This window comes from Chiloscyllium plagiosum, unplaced genomic scaffold (genome assembly GCF_037043375.1).
Source record: "Chiloscyllium plagiosum isolate Xiang-an unplaced genomic scaffold, Cpla_swu_hap1 HiC_scaffold_26, whole genome shotgun sequence".
Classification (NCBI taxonomy): Eukaryota; Metazoa; Chordata; class Chondrichthyes; order Orectolobiformes; family Hemiscylliidae; genus Chiloscyllium; species Chiloscyllium plagiosum.
The window spans coordinates 49,940,421-49,961,643 of record NW_028270164.1 but is presented as its reverse complement, the minus strand read 5'-3'; the positions used below and the strand labels follow the sequence as shown (position 1 = coordinate 49,961,643).

Genomic DNA, 21,223 nt, shown 5'->3' with positions numbered 1-21,223 from the left:
CAGAGAGCCCAGTGTGACACTGTCCCAGTGAGAGGGAATACAGAGAGCCAAGTGTGACATTGTCCCAGTGAGAGGGAATACAGAGAGCCCAGTGTGACACTGTCCCAGTGAGAGGGAATACAGAGAGCCCAGTGTGACATTGTCCCAGTGAGAGGGAATACAGAGAGCCCAGTGTGACACTGTCCCAGTGAGAGGGAATACAGAGAGCCCAGTGTGACACTATGCCAGTGAGAGGGAATACAGACAGCCCAATGTGACACTGTCCCAGTGAAAGAATTACAGAGAGCCCAGTGTGACACTGTCCCAGTGAGAGGGAATACAGAGAGCCCAGTGTGACACTTTCCTAGTGAGAGGGAATCCAGAGAGCCCAGTGTGACACAATCCAGTGAGAGGGAATACAGAGAGCCCAGTGTGACACTGTCCCAGCGAAAGGGATTACAGTGAGCCCAGTGTGACACTGTCCAGTGAGAGGGAATACAGAGAGCCCAGTGTGACATTGTCCCAGTGACAGGGAATACAGAGAGCCCAGTGTGACACTGTCCCAGTGAGAGGGAATCCAGAGAGGCCAGTGTGACATTGTCCCAGTGAGAGGGAATACAGAGAGCCCAGTGTGACACTGTCCCAGTGAGAGGGAATACAGAGAGCCCAGTGTGACATTGTCCCAGTGAGAGGGAATACAGAGAGCCCAGTGTGACACTGTCCCAGTGAGAGGGAATACAGAGAGCCCAGTGTGACACTATGCCAGTGAGAGGGAATACAGACAGCCCAATGTGACACTGTCCCAGTGAAAGAATTACAGAGAGCCCAGTGTGACACTGTCCCAGTGAGAGGGAATACAGAGAGCCCAGTGTGACACTTTCCTAGTGAGAGGGAATCCAGAGAGCCCAGTGTGACACAGTCCAGTGAGAGGGAATACAGAGAGCCCAGTGTGACACTGTCCCAGCGAAAGGGATTACAGTGAGCCCAGTGTGACACTGTCCAGTGAGAGGGAATACAGAGAGCCCAGTGTGACATTGTCCCAGTGACAGGGAATACAGAGAGCCCAGTGTGACACTGTCCCAGTGAGAGGGAATCCAGAGAGGCCAGTGTGACACTGTCCCAGTGAGAGGGAATACAGAGAGCCCAGTGGGACTATTCCAGTGAGGGGGAATACAGAGAGCCTAGTGTGACTGTTCCAGTGAGAGGGAATCCAGAGAGGCCAGTGTGACACTGTCCCAGTGAGAGGGAATACAGAGAGCCCAGTGTGACACTTTCCTCGTGAGAGGGAATCCAGAGAGCCCAGTGTGACACTGTCCCAGTGACAAGGAATAGAGAGAGCCCAGTGTGACACTGTCCCAGTGAGAGGGAATACAGAGAGCCCAGTGTGACACTGTCCCAGTGAGAGGGAATAGAGAGAGCCCAGTGTGACACTGTCCCAGTGAGAGGGAATACAGAGTGCCCAGTGTGACATTGTCCCAGTGAGAGGGAATACAGAGAGCCCAGTTTGGCATTGTCCCAGTGAGAGGGAATACAGAGGGAATACAGAGGGCCCAGTGTGACATTGTCCCAGTGAGAGGGAATACAGAGGGCCCAGTGTGTCATTGTCCCAGTGAGAGGGAATACAGTGAGCCCAGTGTGACACTATGCCAGTGAGAGGGAATACAGAGAGCCCAGTGTGACACTATGCCAGTGAGAGGGAATACAGAGGGACCAGTTTGACATTGTCCCAGTGAGAGGGAATACAGAGGGCCCAGTGTGACATTGTCCCAGTGAGAGGGAATACAGTGAGCCCAGTGTGACACTATGCCAGTGAGAGGGAATACAGAGAGCCCAGTGTGACACTATGCCAGTGAGAGGGAATACAGAGTGACCAGTTTGACACTATGCCAGTGAGAGGGAATACTGAGAGCCCAGTGTGACACTGTCCCAGTGAGAGGGAATACAGAGAGCCCAGTGTGACATTGTCCCAGTGAGAGGGAATACAGAGAGCCCAGTGTGACACTGTCCCAGTGAGAGGGAATACAGAGAGCCCAGTGTGACACTGTTCCAGTGAGAGGGAATCCAGAGAGGCCAGTGTGACACTGTCCCAGTGAGAGTGAATACAGAGAGCCCAGTGTGACACTTTCCTCGTGAAAGGGAATCCAGAGAGCCCAGTGTGACACTGTCCCAGTGACAAGGAATAGAGAGAGCCCAGTGTGACAATCTCCTTTGAGCATCTCAGGCAGGGGCCCACACAGCAACGTCCAAGTGCCATTTGGTGGGTGAGCTTAATGAGACTAAGGTTTTCACAGTTACACACCACACCACCAGCATGGTACATGTACAGTATCAGCACACTGAACTTAGGCATCTGTATTACTTGAATGAACATCTGGTATTAAATTTTTGTGAATCGGTCACATTAGCGTGGCCTGGCAGGAGCCAAAACCAATTTACAGGTTGGAATACAGATGATTGACTCCTCCAGGGGCTCGGAATTGAGGTACCCTGAGCCCAGTAATCTTCATGGAAAATCATCAAGAGGAATATTGAGGAACTATCCAGGCACAGGAAGAAATCCAGGAGGATGGGATGGAATGGAAAGTTTAGACTACAACATCGGACTGCCGAGAGTCTGGCAACTGGAGCAAGCAAGCAACTTCTGCAGTAGACAGGAAGTGGTTAATGTGAAGAGTATAGATAAACTCAGTGGGAGGCAAGGCAGGCACATGCAGGAGAAGGGAATGGATTTACAAGAGGAAAGATGCAAGGCTGGTCCATAAAAAGCATAAGTGTTTCACAAACTGATTGCAGCAAATGGCCTATTTCTGTGCTGCATATACAATATAGACTCACTATAAAGGCTAGACTGCCAACTCACTATTTTGTAAAATTGCTTTTTTTACAGATATCTGTCTTCATTTCATCCCTCGATCAATTCTGGCAGCGGACTGTCACTATAGGACATAACGTATTGTGACAACACGCTACCAAAATACACACTCGCCATCACTCGGGCAATCCCTTACCTTTCTTTTGTTCCTCTGTATCGCTTTCTGTCTCACTGTTGTCATCTGAAAGATACAGGATTACAGATGAATTTGCAAGCCATGTTCTGTCATCAGCTTAAGGAACTGAATCAGAACTCTCCCCAGAGCGACCAACTGTATTTTAAGGGACTGTGTCTGAAACAATTTGTCTCTCCCTCCACAGATGCTGCTCGACATGCTGAATATTTCCAGGTCTTATTTCTAGTGCCTGGAATTTTTTGCTGTTCTCAATTTCTAAGCAACTCAGATTGTACTTCTAACACCACCATCTGCAAGTTCCTCTCCAAACCATTCATCTGCCTGACTTGGGAATATATTCCTGGTCCTTTGAGTCAAAATCCCAGAACTCCTTTCCTTCCTAATCGTGGAGGTACCCGTCTCATATGGAGTATAGTGGTTCAGGAAGGCAGCTCCCTGCCAAACTCTCAAGGGCAATTAGTTCAGGGCAATAGAGGTTGGCCAGCTAACACCACCCACATCAGAAGAATGAAGAAGAAGAAAACCTTTCTGAACTACAAAGCTCAGTCTCTTAATCAATAGACACCAAATCAAAGGTGAGCAGTGAAAATACAGTCCCTCGCCCAAAAACTGTATTGGAGATAAAAACATTCATCTATGGGTGTGATCATAGAATCAAACAATTCTTACAGTGTAGAAGCAGGCCATTCAGCCCACACCAACCCTCCAAAGAGCATCCCACCCAGATCCATCCCCCCCACCCCCATCCCTGTAACCCTGCATTTCCCAATGGCTAATCCACCTAGCCTGCATATCCCTGGACACTATGGGAAATTTAGCATGATCCTATCGACATAACCTGTACATCTTTGGACCGTGGGAGGAAACCAGAGCATCTGGAGGAAACCCACGCAGACCTGGGGAGAATGTGCAAACTCCACAAAGACAGTCGCTCGAGGGTAGAATTGATCCTAGGTCCCTGGTGCTGTGAGGCAGCAGTGTTAACCACTGTAATGGGGTGGATGGAGTGGGTGTTTCAAGGGAGGGATTTGTTGTCTGTTGTGACACCAACACTGGGGAAGAGTGTTGCCAGCATTCCTGTTTCTCACAGTCAGTTTAAGGGGCCATTGGGTGAGCAATGACAGACGATTACCAACAGGCCAAAGACAAGCTGCTTACTGCATTACAGACTGGGTCAGTGGGGCACAGTTCTACCTTTGACAGTGACCTTTCACTGCGAACTATCCCACACCCTTTTAATCATTGTTTACTGCACTAATCGTTTAGTGTTAAGGTTCAGTCTATACATGAATAAAAAAAACATTGAACTTCAAAATACAATATTGTTTGCTGTGAATCCTCGGATGTTGATCCAATTATCCCAGCATTACTTCCAACTATTTCTTAACAGCAGAAGTATCAGATCTATTGTAATTTCAGATAATTCTTTCCATTCTTTATGCCTCATAATGAACTATGTCTTACTGAATAAACAGTGATTCAGTACAGTACTACAGTGAGTAATCCTTACTCAGAATAATTAGTGACTCTTCACAGTTCCACATTAACCCTTAATCTGCTGAATAACCAGTGACTCAACACAGTTCCATTGCGTGGAACGCTGATCCTACTGAATAGACAACAAACAGAGCCATTTAACCATACTAACATTTTGGATGTCTGAAACTGTTCAATCATTCAAATATTAAAATGCAATTATTTGAGGAATTTAACAATTGGACTTAATAAATGGCAGCTTAATACCCTTATGCCTTAAAGCCTAGCTTTGATTACTTAAATAGCTTGCACTAATAAATACTGTTCAGAATAAACTGATGAATATTGCTTCGTACCTTTCACGGGCGTGGAGTCGGATCCTGAAGAGGTCAGAGCTTTCACTTTTTTCTTTCCTCTCTTCATATCGTACACTGCCTGTATCTTTAGAACCAACTGAAATAGAACAGCAGGCCATCAATGACCACAGCCTCACAACACATTTCCAAAGTTTTAGCAAAACTAAAGTTTTGAGTATGGCTAAATTTCAAAATCAATGTTTTTGCGGTCCCTAGCTACCAGCTCCACCCCCCTCTTCCTGGCAACACTCTGGAGATTAAGCCTATCACTTCACAAACTTGGTTGGTTTGGAGGTGAACTTCTGACATCATTGTCATACCATCACAACTCTGATGGGAACAGAGTGCTGGAAATCAAGTCCCATTACTCCATGAGTCGTCTAAGTAAATGCCTGGCTGTTACCATTATCAACGATAAAACAGAACTCACACCAGGTTTCATTAATAAACAAAACAAAACATTGTAACAAGCCTTCCTCTAATATGTGAGAAAAGCAAGCTGCTAATCACTAAAAAGCAAAATTAAGCTATTTCTCCTGTAAATCGCAACACATTCATTCACACATAGAATGGATAGGACAGACAAACCAAACAGGTTTTGCAGAAATATTGAGGCAGAGTTTTATTTTGGCTTTTAGTGATGATATCCTATTGTTGTCAAGTGTAACGTCTCTCAATTTAATAGCCAGTTACACCTGGGTCTTGGGTTGAGCTAGCAGTTCTTTAATTTTGCAAATGTTTGAGTGTAATTGCTCCACTGTTTAGTCTTAAATTGGGCGGCAGGGTGGCTCAGTGGTTAGTACTGCTGCCGCCTCATAGTGCCAGGGACCTGGGTTCGATTCCTGCCTCGGGTGACTGTGTGGAGTTTGCACATTCTCCCGGTGTCTGTGTGGGTTTCTTCCGGGTGCTCTGGTTTCTTCCCACAATCCAAAGACGCGCAGATCAGGTGAATTGGCCATGCTAAATTGCTCATATTGTTAAGTGCATTAGTCAGCGGTAAATGTAGGGGAATGGTCTGGGTGGGTCACTCTTCAGAGGGTTGGTATGAATTTGTTGGGCAGAAGGGCCTGTTTCCACACTGTAGTGAATCTAACCTAATCTAAATTGCCCATGTCCTAAGTTTTGGAATTCCCTCCCTAACTCACTTTAAAATTATTACTTAAAACTTGTTTGACCATGAAATAACTCCACAGAGGCCAGTATCCCATCACCAAGTCACCCTTTATTTACATGTGGGTAGTCCTTGACTCTGGCACAGCCTCTGACAGAATATCTGACACTCCGTTTTACATCAGGGCTGCCTGATTGGGGCTGTTAATCTGGTCCAATCAGGGAACTCATATTCTATGAGCTCCAGCTGGTCCTTGCTACAATCACTACAGATCCAGTTTTTGATCACTTGACTTAATGTCATCATATGTGGCTCAGTATCTTATCTAATTTTCTAATACGCCTTGGGACATTTAATTACATTAAAGGTGCTGTACAAATTATTGTTGTGTAATGTTTCCGCATTACATCCTCTCACCAACATAGCTCCTAGAATTTACTGTTTTATCCATTCATTTCCTCTATCAATATTTCTTTGGAATTGAGCAACACTGTGCATAGTGCTGTCTTTGGTAAATTTGGATAGGTGGATATGTCACCTTTAACTCACCCCTGGGATCCTTTTTCTCTTTTTCACAAAGGCATCGCCACTGATGGGGTCCTCGTGGGTTCCAGCAGGTGGCTGGAGGTTATACCGAAGCAGCGGCGATGTGTTCTCCTTGCTGATCTTCCTCAGCTCTGCAGGCTTCCAGCTTTTACTCTCCTGAGCTTGGCCCAGGAGGCTGGCTGGTTTGGGTGGAAGCTAGAGGGGGTGGAATGAACATTCCCATGTTAGTCAGTGTCACTGCAATTGGAGGTCTGAGAGGACACCCCCTTCTCTCCCACTCAAGTGGACGGAAAACATTTTGCTCAGTTTTTTGCAGAAATATTCCTCAATTATACCCTGATTTGCTTTTCCAAAATGCAACACCTCACATTTATCTAAATTAAACTCCATCTGCCACTCCTCAGCCCATCTAGTCAAGATCACGTTGTAATCTGAGGTAACCTTCTACACTGTCCACTACACCTGCAATTTTGGTGTCACCTGCAAATTTGCTAACTATACCTCCTATGCTCACATCCAAATTATTTATATAAATGACCAAAAGTAGTGGCCCCAGCACTGACCCTTGTGGCACTCCACTGGTCACAGGCCTCTAGTCTGAAAAACAACCCTTTCCCCCACCACCCTCTGTCTTCTACCTTTGAACCAGTTCTGTATCCAAATGGCTTGTTCTCCCTTGTATTCTGTGAGATCTAACCTTGATAATCAGTCTCCCATGGGGAACTTCGTCGAACACCTTACTGAAATCCATATAGATCACGTTCACTGCTCTGCCCTCATCAACCCTCTTTGTTACTTCAAAAAACTCAATCAAATTTGTGAAACACGATTTCCCATGCACAAAGCCATACTGACTACACTGTATTAATTGCCTGCCTCTTCTGAGCCCCTCACCACTTCCTCCAACACTGATTCTCTTCCCTCTGTCTTAGATCCTAGATCAACTCCAGACTGTTGACTCTACCACTTCTGGAGAAGTTCTAGGAGTTAGTAGCCAGCTAATAGCACAGAGCCATCCAATTGTTGCTGATTACTAATCTGAATCCTCATCACAGGTTTAATGAGATCTGTGCAGGCCTGTAGATTGGTTTTGCCTTGGGAGGAGATGTGATGGAGCAAGTGCTACATACTGACTCACTCTCTCAGGAAAAGCCTGAATGTTAACCTGGAACAGGGGTGGCCACAACTTCTTCCATGAATCCTGGTTCTACACAGATTTGCCTTCATGGGCCAGTGCAGGCTTCCAAGTGGTTTCACATGTTTGCTATTTCCTTTGGTGAGGATGTGTGAAGCATGCTGAGACCAGTCTTATTCATAATACATTTCATGGTAAGGTCCTAGGGAGTGTTGCTGAACAAAGAGACCTTGGAGTGCAGGTTCATAGCTCTTTGAAAGTAGAGTCGCAGGTAGATAGGATAATGAAGAAGGCGTTTGGTATACTTTCCGTTATTGGTCAGAGTGTTGAGTATCTGAGTTGGGAGGTCATGTTACGTCTGTACAGGGCATTGGTTAGCCGACTTTTGGAATATTTTGTGCAATTCTGGTCTCCTTCCTAGACAAGGCAGAAACTGAGTAATAATGAAGTCACTCACTAGTGTTTCCAAGCCATCAGAGATCAAAGGAGGTTAAGATCAGGTATTTTGTTTTGGTGCCAGCACTGACAGAGAGCACCCAGGGATTTGTTATTCCTGTCCTGTCATTCTTGCATCTTGTCAGAACAGCCAAGACTTCAAGGATTGAACGTTGCCCTGCCAGCAGTAAGGGCCAGACTAATCAGGGAAGTTACCATTAAGGAGTCAGCTTTGTGAATCACCTGGGACAGGGGCTGTGTGCCCGAGCTAGCTCCTAATGCCATTGTACACCAGCAGGCCACAACTCCGAGAGGCCACCAGACAGGCCATTGTACACCAGCAGGCCACAACTCAGAGGGGCTACCAGACAGGCCATTATACACCAGCAGGCCACAACTCCGAGAGGCCACCAGACAGGCCATTGTACACCAGCAGGCCACAACTCCGTGAGGCCACCAGACAGGCCATTGTACACCAGCAGGCCACAACTCAGAGGGGCTACCAGACAGGCCATTGTACACCAGCAGGCCACAACTCCGAGAGGCTACCAGACAGGTCTGTTTGTGACACCCTTCACAAATTACATTATCAAAAAGGCAGTCTTGACACTTGAGGATTTCTAGGTCCAGAATCCAGCATCATCTGTAAACTGGACTAAAGTATTCCTCAGCACCAACATGTGGGATCATTGTCGACAAATTTGTTATTCATCACAATTGCAATTGAATCCAATGCAATAAGAGGGGTGGGAGGAGGTGGTGCAGGGGTGTTTCTGGCAGCCATGGCCTAGTGGTGTGATCACTGGACTGTCAATCCAGAGATCCAGATAATGTTCTGGGGACCAGGATTTGAACTCCACCACAACAGATGGTGGAATTTGAATTCAATAAAAATTGGGAATCATGATGTCCATGAATCCATTGCCAATGTTGGAAAAACCCATTTGGGTCACTAATGCCATTTAGGAAAAGGAACTGCCATCCTTACCTGGTCTGGCCTTCGTGTGACTCCAGACCCACAGCAATGTGGTGGACTCTTAACAGCTGTCTGGGATTATCAATGGCCTGGCCAGCGATACCCTCACCCCGTGAATGAATTTAAAACAACATTTGAAACGATTTGACACATTGCACCATCCACTCTCCAGACTAGATATTTTTAGGAGAGAGAGAGAGAGAGAGAGAGAGAGAGAGAGAGAGAGACAGAAAGAAAAAAAGACAAGAGAGAGAGAGAGAGAGCGAGACAGAGACAGACAGATACTCATAACAGACTGTGCAATCTTCTCTTGTTGACTCTGCCAGGCTGGGCAGAGTTCATTGAAGATTTCCAAACCAGTTGAGTAAAGTAGGATGTTCAAATACTTTAATCATGTATAGCTACCAGTCTATCAGGACCACAGAAGCTATTTGATAGGTTTGGCTTGGTAGGTCATCTGTGGCTGAGGAGAATGGGTGCATTTGGCTGCAGAGATAGTTCAGTAATCTCTATGCATGGGATTCACTGCCTGAGGGGGTGATAAATCCATGCATTCAAAGGGGAATTAATTGAAAAGGAACATCATGCATAGTTACAGGGAGAAGGCAGAAGAATGACACTAAGTGAATTGCTCATTTGGAAAGCCAGTGCAGACATGATAGACTGAATGGTTTCCTTCATTGTGATAATTCTGTAATTATTATCCTTTCAGTTCTGGAAACTGTATGGCATTCCTCCCATAATCAAAGTGGAAACACGTGGTATCCTTAACAGTTGGGAGTACTCCAGCTGTGGTGGATATTACGTTGCTGGAGTGAACCTTCCTCACATTACATTCTTTCACTGTAGCTGAAAAGGTTCACATTCCAATTGCCTTTCTGATGACCACATTTTAATGATCTGTGCAATAAACCTCTGAAGAAATGGATTGACAGGTTGTAAAAGTTGCACTGCAGCGACTGTATCCAGCAGCTGTTAAGATTTGGCACAGGTTCCTCGTTCCGGGTGGAAGATGTTTAACTTGATGGTTGGAGCACACTTTGACAGAGGAAGCTCACACAGTCCGTGAGGGTGCGCCTGTCCAAGTGTGTCAACAATGATAACAACCTACCCTCCTCCCGAATCCATTCCGTTTTGGGAAAGATCTTGGAACATCTTACAGATGTTGACCTTTCCCATAATTTCTCTTTATGAATTTGCACCAGCAGATTTCCACTGGTGATGTTGTGCTTTGGGGAGTGGGGAAGATAACTGCCTTTGTTATTCCAAGCAGATAGCCAAAGTCAACTAGAGTAGTGAACTTCATAAAATCATAGAATCCCTAGAGTGTGGAAGCAGGCCATTCAGCCCATTGAGTCCACACTGACTGTCTAAAGAGCATCCCATCCAGACCCACCCCCAACCTTATCCCTTATAGCCCTGCATTTCCCAAGGCTAATCCTCCCAGCTGCACATCCCTGGACACTGTGGGCAACTGAGCATGGCCAACCCACCCAAGCTGCACGTCTTTGGACTATGGGAGGAAACCCACACAGTTACGGGAGAATGTTCAAACTCCACACAGACAGTCGCCTGAGGGAGGAATCAAACTCAGGTCCCAGGCACTGTGAGGCAGCAGTGCTAACCACTAAGCCACCCAGAATACAGAGTGTGTTAATTTGCCACCTTGCCATTGGGCAAGTATGGTTATGGGATCTTGGCTGTGGACCAAGAGGAGGTTCATGATCACCCACTCTGGGCTTCTTTGGCCAATCTTCAGCTTTCTTCTCCCCATTCATTTGTTCGCTGTGCTTCTCAGTTCTCAATTCCTTGCCTATATCAATAAGGAACATCTGCATCCTTTGCCTGGATGTGTATGGAGTACAGATGGAACAATTGTTTCCCACAAAATGTGACTGCTCTCTCTAGTAGTTGAAATAGCTCATGATTGTGAAGAAACAGGTCACTCATTAACGAATGGCAAACATGGGGCATGGCTTAGTTACTCACCACAATCTATACAGCCATAACAGATTCGGACTCCTTTGTCCAATGGGATCTTTCTGTGCCCAATCACCATAATGTGCTATAGCTTCAGTGGGCGTATCACTGTGAAGTTTAAGTGATGTTCAAAAACTTTCGCTGTTTGTTTCTGTGATTTGGACAATTCTGACATTTTGTTTGTCACGAGCTGTGAAGAATCTCAGAATTGTCCGGGTACAGAACGAGGCTATTTGACCCATTATGTCTGCATCACTCTCTAAATGAGCATTATGAGTCTATTCCCTGTAACCCTGAACATTGATTCTATTGAAATGATCATCTCACACCAGCTCAAAGGCCTGAGCTGAATCTGGGGGGAATGGAGAAAATAATCCAAACTCAGGGCCAACATTTCCAAATGGTGATGGACTTAACACAAGCATCTAGATTAGAGTGGTGCTGGAAAAGCACAGCCGGTCAGGCAGCATCCAAGGAACAGGAAAATCAACATTTCGGGCAAAAGCCCTTCATCAGGAATGAATGGACACAAGAGTTTCAATTCAGGAAAACTCCAGAGATTCTGGGAAAGTGCTAACTGAACAGGAAGCTCCAACTGTAATTGCTAACAACTCTAAAAGACAGGGCAGCCAGAGACAGGACCAAAAGGTTAGTGAGCTTTCTGTGTCTTACAATCTTATACTCCACAACCACCTGATAAAGAGCAGTGCTCCAAAAAGCTAGTGCTTTCAAATAAACCTGTTTGACTATGACCTGGTGATGTGAGATTTTTAACTTTGCCCACCCCAGTACAACACTGGCACCTCCAAACCAGTATGGAGGCACCAGATACATGATTGAATTTTATTTTTGAACTAAGAGGATCGGTGAGGGCAGAGCGGTGGACGTGATCTTTCTGGACTTCAGTACGGCATTCGACAAGGTTCCTTATGGTTAACAAGGTTAGACGGTATGGAACACAGGGAGAACTAGCCATTTGGATACAAAACTGTCTTGAAGGTAGAAGACAGAGGGTGGTGGTGGAGGGTTGCTTTTCAGACTGGAGGCCTGTGACCAGTGGAGTGCCACAAGGATCGGTGCTGGGTTCACTACTTTTCATTGTTTATAAACATGCATTGGATGTGAACAGAGAAGGTACAGTTAGTAAATTTGCAGATGACACCAAAATTGCTGGTGTAGTGGACAACAAATACCTCGGATTACAACAGGATCTTGATCGCATGGGTGATGGGCTGAGAGGTGGCAGATGGAGTTTAATTTAGATAAATGTGAGGTGTTACATTTGAAAAGGCAAATCAGGACAGGACTTATACACTTAATGGTAAGGTCCTGGGGAGTGTTGCTGAACAAAGAGACCTTGGAGTGCAGGTTCATAGCTCCTTGAAAGTGGAGTCACAGGTAGGTAGGATAGTGAAGGTGGTGTTTGATATGCTTTCCTTTATTGGTCAGTGCACTGAGTACAGTATAGGAGTTGGGAGGTCATGTTGCAGCTGTACATTGGTTAGGCCACTGTTGGAAATATTGTGTGCAATTCTGGTCTCCCAGCTACAGGAAAGATTTTGTTAAACTTGAAAGGGTTCAGAAAAGATTTACAAGGATGTTGCCAGGGTTGGAGTGTTTCAGCTATAGCGGGAGACTGAATAGGCTTGGGCTGTTTTCCCTGGAGGCTGAAGGGTGACCTTACAGAAATTAATAAAATCACGAGGGATGTGGATAGGGTGAATAGTTAAGGTCTTTTCCCCAAAGTAGTAGAGTCCAGAATTAAGGGCATTGGTTTAAGGTGAGAGGGGAAAGATTTAAAAGGAACCTAAGGGGCAACTTTTTCACGCAGAGGATGGTGCCTGTATGGAATGAACTCAGAAGAAGTGGTGGAGGCTGGTACAATTACAATATTTAAAAGGCATCTGGATGGGTACATGAATAGGAAGGGTTAAGAGGGATATGGGCCTAGTGCTGGAAAATGGGAGTGGATTAATTTAGGATATCTGGTCGGCATGGATTAGTTATACCCAAGGGCTTATTTCCCTGCTGTACATTTCAAGATTCTATATGTCAACGATCAGTATGGAGGCACCAAATGTATGGCTGTTAATTTTGTGGATTAAATGGATAATACAAAGATGGGTACAAGACTAGTCCATGAGGAAGCTTTAAATTGACTGCAAAGAAATTTGTCACAAGTGGCCAAAATCTTGTAAGTCACTCTCTCTCCTTCCTACATCCCTGCCCTCCTTCCCCTCTGTCAGTGTAGACCCAGAGTAGCCTCAGTTGCAGCTGTAAGGACTGGGTCACATGGTTAGTGGTGTTCCAGACCGCACACTGTTGGTAGGGCTAACTGGCACTGATCTGGTTACCAGCGCCTTCTTTTTAAACCTAGCGCAGGACGCCCCATACCTGTAATTTCAAGACACCTGGGTGAATATTGCAGGCCAGCGCTCCCTGTACACTATCATAGGGGAGAGCTGGTGTCTTTCCAATGAGAGAAATTCTGCTGAGATGTACCTCTCAGACAGAGGTCAACATTCCCAGTACTATATTCTGGGGAAGAGCAGGGGATTTTCTCTCATGCTCGGACCAATATTTATCCACCTAGCACTCTGACTAAACATCAATTTAACTAATGATTATGCTGCTGCTTGTGGGAGCTTGCTGTGCATAAATTGGTGACGTTATTACAGTGGGAGAAAGTGAGGACTGCAGATCAGAGTTGAAGAGTGTGGTGCTGGAAAAGCACAGCTGGTCAGGCAGCATCCGAGGAGCAGGAGAGTCGACGTTTTGGCCACAATGCCTGAAACATTGTTCTCCTGCTCCTCGGATGCTGCCTGACCGGCTGTGCTTTTCCAGCACCACACTCTTCAACATTATAACAGTGACTGCACTTCAATAAGTTCCCCATTGACTGTCAGGCACTTCGTACATGCTGAGGTCATGGAAGGCGCTTTATAAATGCTTGCTTTCCAATTCTGACAAAGGATCAGCTCTAAAAAGGACCATGATCTTGTTTGGTGGGTGCGCTCACGTGATGGGTGCTTCGTATTCGCAATGTCAATGCCAGTTTGGCCTGGAATTCTTACCTTGGGAGGTCTCCTGGGGCGTGTGGTTGGTGATCCCCAGACTCTCTTCCCTCTCAACAGAAGCGACGGGGTGAACTTGATGTCTTCGTATGGATTCTCCTTGGAAAGGCCTAAAGCCAAGATAGAGGAGGTACAAGCTGATCAGATAAATGCTGCCTATGGGAAGATGCAAGTGCTCAAAGTCACTGCAGGTGAGAGCAAGCAGAGCCCAGCTAGCAAGCGCCACGGAGTGGGACAGTGCAGAATGATTTGTGACAGGGACACATTAATAACTCAGGCAATGTTAATATCAAGACCAGAATTGAACAATGAAGTAACGGTTAACTGACTCATCACCTTCTGTGACGAAGCAAGAGCTGAACAGGATTATAACATACAGAGAGCTGATCCCAAAGCTGGACTCTATCATTGGCCAACCTGGCTGATGGCAACTGGCAGAAAAAGTTCTGATTGGATGGTGCTGGTTCTAGCAAACACACTCCATCCTGACATGTACCTGTTTTGGGTGAGAGGTCAGAGCGCTTCCTGGGATGGACTCATTCCAAGGGTCAGGGCAGAGGGAAGGAATGAAGTCTTCCTGTTGCACGATTGAGCTCACTAGGATATTGGTTTCTTCCTTGCCATTTGTCAGAGATTCTACAAAACATCCCTGAAGCTGATTTATCAGTTTGCAGACCAGGGCTCCCTGGAGAGTGAGCAGCGCTAGCTCCAGAAAATCAACCTCAAATCAGTCATAGACGGGTTGATGGGACAGGAGGCAGTATTGACATGGTGACAGAGTACTTCCATGAGTGTTAGACTAGCACAGACCTATTGCGCTGAATAGCCTCTTTCTGTCCTGTTAATGTTATGTCATTCAGTAATTGCACCCAATATACCTACAATTACGATGGGCCACATTAGAGTGGCAAATCAAACTTCAACCGATTTGCCCACAATGCCAACAGCAGGGTACTACACCCATCACTCTGGGTGCACTCACAAAACCCACAGCCTGGACATCGAGATTACGCCAGGTTTTAGATTTTGCCGAATATCAGGTTGGTTATTTTGGACAGTTCATGGCAATCCAAGTGAAGTGGGATAGCAGTGAGGAACGAGACTGTTTCATTGCTTGTATGGTAATTTCACATCATACAGCATCTAGCTAAATTGCCCAGGTAACTTAATTTTAATTGAATAAACTTATTTTTTTAAATGTTGCTGGACACATGGTAAAAAAATTATTCCAGCTTTTAGACAATGCTGGTTTATAAGGTTGGTTTTGAGTGTGCACATGTACAAGGCCAGGTGGGTACACTTGTCCATCCAGGCTCCAGCTCAGACTCAGCTGGGTATGAACCAGCCTCTCTTCTGCCAATCGGGCACCATGCATCGCATTGTCCTGTTGAACATGGGGTTAGCAGGATTGAACTACATAGCTCCTCAGGTGTGGACGTTACTCACACCAGACAAGGGAATCAAACCTAATGGGACATTAAAGAAAGCAGAGGATTCAATTTCACCCAAAACCAATCGAGCAGACAGCAAACCAGCCAGAAGGAGATCCACTTTCTGATCCTCACTCTGTCTATTTTGGGATTTTGACAGACATTCCAGGCACCTTGAAACGGTGGGCATTAAATGTCACAGCCTCCTTCCAAGGTGTCACAGGATTGCTTCCAACAGCAAACAGGAGCACTGAATATCAAGGTAATCATTCCCCTCGGTCCCCCGTCACTGGCAGCTTAGCCTTGCTCACTCTGTGCTGTGTACACTCACTCTCTTCGCTCCCCCTTCTCTTAATAAGCAGCCATCCAGCTAGCAGCTCGCTTGGTGAGCCTTCAGCAGGTGAACCTAGACCAAGTGCTGGCATAGCAGTGACATTCACAGCAATTCCCCTTCACAGAGTCTTACAGCGCACAGTTCGGCCTGTTGGCACAGAACTGAACAGAGGCACGAGGAGGAAGGTTGTGGGGGGGGGGGGTGGGGGGGGAGATGTGCTTGTCACCAGCACAAAGTCGAGGAAATCTAGACAGAGAGGAAGGCCTGCTGGAACCGCTTCAATACCATTGGCAGGGAGACCACCAACTTTAATGATTTGGATATGCCGATGTTGGACTGGGGTGTACAAACTTAGAAAATCATACAACACCAGGTTATAGTCCAACAGGTTTAACTGGAAGCATTAGTTTTCGAAGCGCTGCTCCTTCACCAATGTAAGGTCATCTGGTGTTGTGTGATTTTTAACTTTGTACACCAACTTTAATGCATTCAAAACTGGGGCTTCTTGGAGAGACAAAGTTGGGGCTGACTGAAAACATGTTTGAGAACCTCAGAGAGAAAAGATAGTGAAAAAATTAGAACAGTGGGTTAAGGAGGTGCAGAATTGGCAGGTGGATCCTCTCAAAGACAGTTTTATTGCTATGGGTTTGGAAAAAGCAAAGAGTCACGGATGATGTAATCTAGTGTCAGTATGTGGTTGAGGCCTGAGGGTGGAAACAGAGCAGGAGGCGAGTCAGAGGTGAAGAGTCTATTAAGGACAGGAACAAAGGACAGTATGTGACGGGGAGAAACCGTACGGTTGTGCTCTGGAAGAGGAAGCAAACTGCAAGCTGAGCCAGCCAACAAGCAGCCTTGATTCTTGATGACGACTCTCGAATTTATAGCCCCTCCCTGGAGAAAGTGTCAGAACTCAATGAGCCTCCCCCAACAGCAGCACAACTGGGATCTGTATACGTGAGAGAACGAAAGATTAAAGATACCCAGATCCCATTGGAATCTCCCCTTCCCCAACACCAACCCTGATTTGGTGCCCCTCTCCCAGACAGTCTTCTCTTACACAACTCCACTCCAGCACAGTGCCCCTGAACCAACACCTACACCCCCCCCCCCACTCAGCACCTGGGTTCCCTCTTTCCCAAAACTAATTATCTATCGACAACCTATCACTGCTTTAATGACCTCTGTAAAAATTCCTTTAATCTCCCATTTCCTGCTCTTCTTGCTTTGGCAGTAACTAATGTAGCGTAAATAGGTTACAGATGTACTGCCACTTGATACTGAAATACAGCAACGCTCTCAGATGATGTGCTGGCAATCTGGGAAATTGCTTCTAGAAGTGGAGGGAAGAGAATTCAACAGCTCAAATATAACAGTGGAATGACACTGCTTACTTATAATATCCTCATACAGATTCTCTTCAGACACTGTGTGGGCAAGTGTCACTTTCATCTTGTTGCCATCTTCGCTAGTATTGCTTCCACTCATTGCTGGTGTCAGGAGAATCTGAAGACCCTGTGCATCCTCAAACTCAAAGGATTTCCTGTGAAGAGAGGGTGACAGCAAAGTATTGAGTCAGCTTTACAACTCAAAGCAGGAGAAAGCTCAGAGTTTCGGGGCATTACAGATCAGAGTGTGCAAGTTGTACCAGTCAGACAGCAGTTCAGGGCAGCCAACAGCCCCAGGACCTTCCTTAGGGGAAGTAACCTCAATCTGGAGTCACATTCAGACAGTGACCTCACTGGCCTTCATGCTGACCCCACACTGATCTTAGATCCTGAGCACTGGATCTCAAGTCTTTTTCCATTGTGTACTTTTTCACACTCCATAACTCAAACTTTGAGACACACAGACACGAATAAGTGAGCAACAGCAGAGGGAGACCCTGAAAGGGTGATGATAGATGTGGGATAGGGAGAGAAAAGAGGCAAAGCAGTGTGTCACTGAAAAATTAAGAGGATTGCTCAGAGTGAGCCACATTATACTGTGGGAGAGTGGGGATTCACAACGTCTTACCCCACTGTGCAGTGAAAAGCTAACCTTCACACTTAACCTGGCCCTTCCACTTTGAGGCAGTCGGAGGCACATCTAGGGTCAGTAGTTTCAAAGAAATGTTATACTGGACTCGAAACCTTGACACTGTCCCTCTCCACAGGCAGTGACAGACTTACTGAGTTTCTCCAGCATTCTCTGTTTTTATTTCTGACACAGTAATTTGTTGCTTAATGTTGTTGCTGTGTTCTTAAAAAAGTGAAACTTTAAATGAGGCACCTCGAAATGAATCAGGTATTCCCAACACAAATAACGTAAAAACTGTCGCTTAGTTCTGCAAAACTTTGCCCATCAGAAAAAAAATCAAAACCCAATATTCTGTAATTAAAGTACTGAACTTTATTAGGTTCCTATATTCAAAAATGAAATAAAACTTTAAAAGATAAAGAACGTAACTTGTTCCATCGACCTTCCCCCAACTTGTCACATTCCTCTACCACTCTCCAATTCTCTCTCTATCCAGTCTGTCACTTTCCCCTCTCTCACACTCATTGCTCCCTCCTCCTTCAGTCTCACGAGTAAGGGTTCAGGGGCGGGACAATGAAAGGAAGGATACAAGTGGTTTAGGGAGAGAAACTGCACACAGGAGCGTGTCAGAGAATGGGAGAGGTCTTTCCAAAATGGAAGCAACAGGTAACATGACGCTAAGTCAGAGCTGATGAGAAACAATGGTAAAGCAGAATCCCATTGCTAAGTGCACAAACTGGTTGCATCACATCTACACTATTAAAATGACAATCGGACTTGGTACATACTATTCAAAGTTGACCATTAAGCAAGACTCAAGGTCCTCAATAGGTTGACAAGTGGGTATAACCAGAAGCTAATTCATTTCACTGTGTATTTTCATGGTTTGCTGTTGTATATGAACAAGATCTGAAGTGTGAGGAGATATGAATCATTTATCTCTCTCTGCTTCTGATCATTTGAACCCAATATAACTGGGCCTGAAGGATTAGGTTAGCTTAGATTCCCTACAGGGTGGAAACAGCCCCTTCGGCCCAACAAGTGCACACCGACCCTCCGAAGATCAACCCACTCAGCCCACTCCCCTACATTTACCCCTGACTAATGCACCTATCGCTATAGACAATTTAGCATGGCCAATTCACCTAACCTGCACATCTTTAGACTGTGGGAGGAAACCGGAGCACCCGGAGGAAACCCACGCAGACACAGGGAGAATGTGAAAACTCCACACAGACGGTTGCCCGAGGTGGGAATTGAACCCGGGTCCCCGGTGCTGTGAGGCAGCAGTGCTAACCACTGAGCCACCGTGCTGCCCAAGGACGATGGTGATCCAGTGCACTGGCCAGTAGGAAATCTCCTGCTTTTTGCCCAGCTCCCTGCCTGCAACTCTGCAGCAAATCAATCCCACTCCTCAAAACCTCCACCAGCAATCATGGGGCAAACAGATAAACTCATGCAACTTCCCAATAGTTGGGCATGGTTCCACCGGGAGAAAAAAAAATCTCATTCCCTGGAATGGCTTGACCATTCCCAGAATCTCATCCAGGATTATTTTTAAGATGAGAAGAGGAAGATTTAAGACAGACACGAGGGGCTTTTTTTTTGTTTTTTTTTCACAGAGTGGTTTGTGTGTGCAATGACCTTCCAGAGAAAGTGGTGGATGTGGGTACAGTTCCAACATTTAAAAGACAGTTGGATAAATACATGAATAAAAAATGTTTGGAGGGACCTGGGCCAGGAGCAGGCAGGTGAGATTAGTTGAGTTTGGGATTATGGGTGGCATGGACAGGTTGGACTGAAGAGTCTATTTCCATGCTATATGACACTGTGACTAAACAGGAAGAAATTCTCTCCCATCGGTAGAAGAATTCCATTAAGTTGTTTGACAGAATGGATTCTCCGACAGTCTGTGCAAATCCCTTCATTTTATTTTACTGAGATCATTGTTACATGTTTTCCACAATTATTCACTTCCTTATGCTTCACCAGATATGGCAACAGCTTGCTGAAAAGATCAGAGTTGGGCAAAGACACACAATTTGACTCAATGTTTCCCTTCTCTCTGACAGTCTAACAAATACTCCCACTGAGGAGATAATCAATCCCCTGGAATGGCGAGTGGAGCGTGAGAATCACCCACAACAAGTCTTCAGTGTGACCCATCAGGGACCAACTTGTAAAAAAGATAAACTTCAGAAGAAGTTGCGGCAAGTGCTGATTCAGCTAAGTTTGCAGCACCAGGTCAGGAACACAGAACGAACATTACCCACACTGACTGCCTACAGCGCTCAGCGAAGAGAATAGCACCCTTGTTTCAATTTATTGAGAGTCTTGTTTTCTCTCTTGCTGACTCACGATGCAGTTTGCTGCTCATTTTGAGCTTGGCAGGGTTCTGCCCGAAGGCAGGGCTTGTTTCTCAGTGAGAGCATGTTAGTGAGTGCTGAGTCAGGGAGCCTGCTCCTGTCCTCACCCAGAGATCCATGCAGTGAGGCTAATGATACTGACTGGACAGGGAGGAGAAAGTGAGGTCTGCAGATGCTGGAGATCAAAGTTGAAACTTTATTGCTGGAACAGCACAGCAGGTCAGGCAGCATCCAGGGAACAGGAGATTCGACGTTTCGGGCACAGGCCCTTCTTCAGGAATCCTGGACAGGGACCCTAATCAGACTTGCCGCCCTCCACCCTCCCACTGACTCCTCTATATATCACTCCAACTCTTTCCCCCTCCAACTGCAGCACACCGACTCAATCTCAACCAGAGGCTGAACTGTTGGGAACACTCCCATCTCTGAGGGGGAAGCTTGCAAGTTCATATCCGACCTCCCAGACCTCTGTACAACACTGGGCGAGTTCTGCACTGTGCAAGGCCTTGTTAGAGCTTGGCTGGAGCACTGTGTAATGGAGAAGATGTTTCACAGCCATGCTAAATCACTCAGCTCCCAGGGGAGATCAAGCAGAGAAGACCTTTCACCAACAGAGCGAGGACTCCACGAGGACTCAGAGTGAGGAATGAGAGCAAGGAGTGAGGAGTGAAGACCAAGGAAGGCAAATGCACAGCAGCTAGAAACAACTTAAACTGGAATGGGGTGTAGAAATGAGCCAGGAAGCAAACTGGCTTTTGAAGACAAGAATTCAGAAAACTGTATCCTCACAACAGACAATCCATCAGCAGTCCTGAAACCTAGGGTGGAGCACCCCAAATCAGGCAGATTCAGACACAGGGCAGTTGTAGGCTCAATAACCTCTCATTTCATTCACAAACTGGGGTGTGAGACATAATTTTTGAGTTATCACACATTCTTCAGAGAAATCATCCTGGACTATCCTCTTTCTGGTGTGGGATTTCTAGGTATTTACCAGACTG

The 21,223-nt window shown here is 46.0% G+C and overlaps 1 protein-coding gene across 2 annotated transcripts in view; it reads right to left on the bottom strand.

The window, feature by feature from the left end:
• The window catches only part of LOC122563308 (DENN domain-containing protein 2C-like), a 124,204-nt gene that overhangs the window by 37,688 nt on the left and 65,293 nt on the right, over positions 1–21,223 (bottom strand). For both annotated transcript variants that reach the window (XM_043717024.2, XM_043717023.2), the window contains exons 4-8: positions 17,232–17,380; positions 14,077–14,186; positions 6,480–6,671; positions 4,820–4,916; positions 2,988–3,032 (exon numbers count right to left, since the gene is read on the bottom strand). In XM_043717024.2, coding sequence (XP_043572959.2) covers positions 2,988–3,032; positions 4,820–4,916; positions 6,480–6,671; positions 14,077–14,186; positions 17,232–17,380 — 593 coding nt within the window. The remainder of the gene's footprint in view (positions 1–2,987; positions 3,033–4,819; positions 4,917–6,479; positions 6,672–14,076; positions 14,187–17,231; positions 17,381–21,223) is intronic.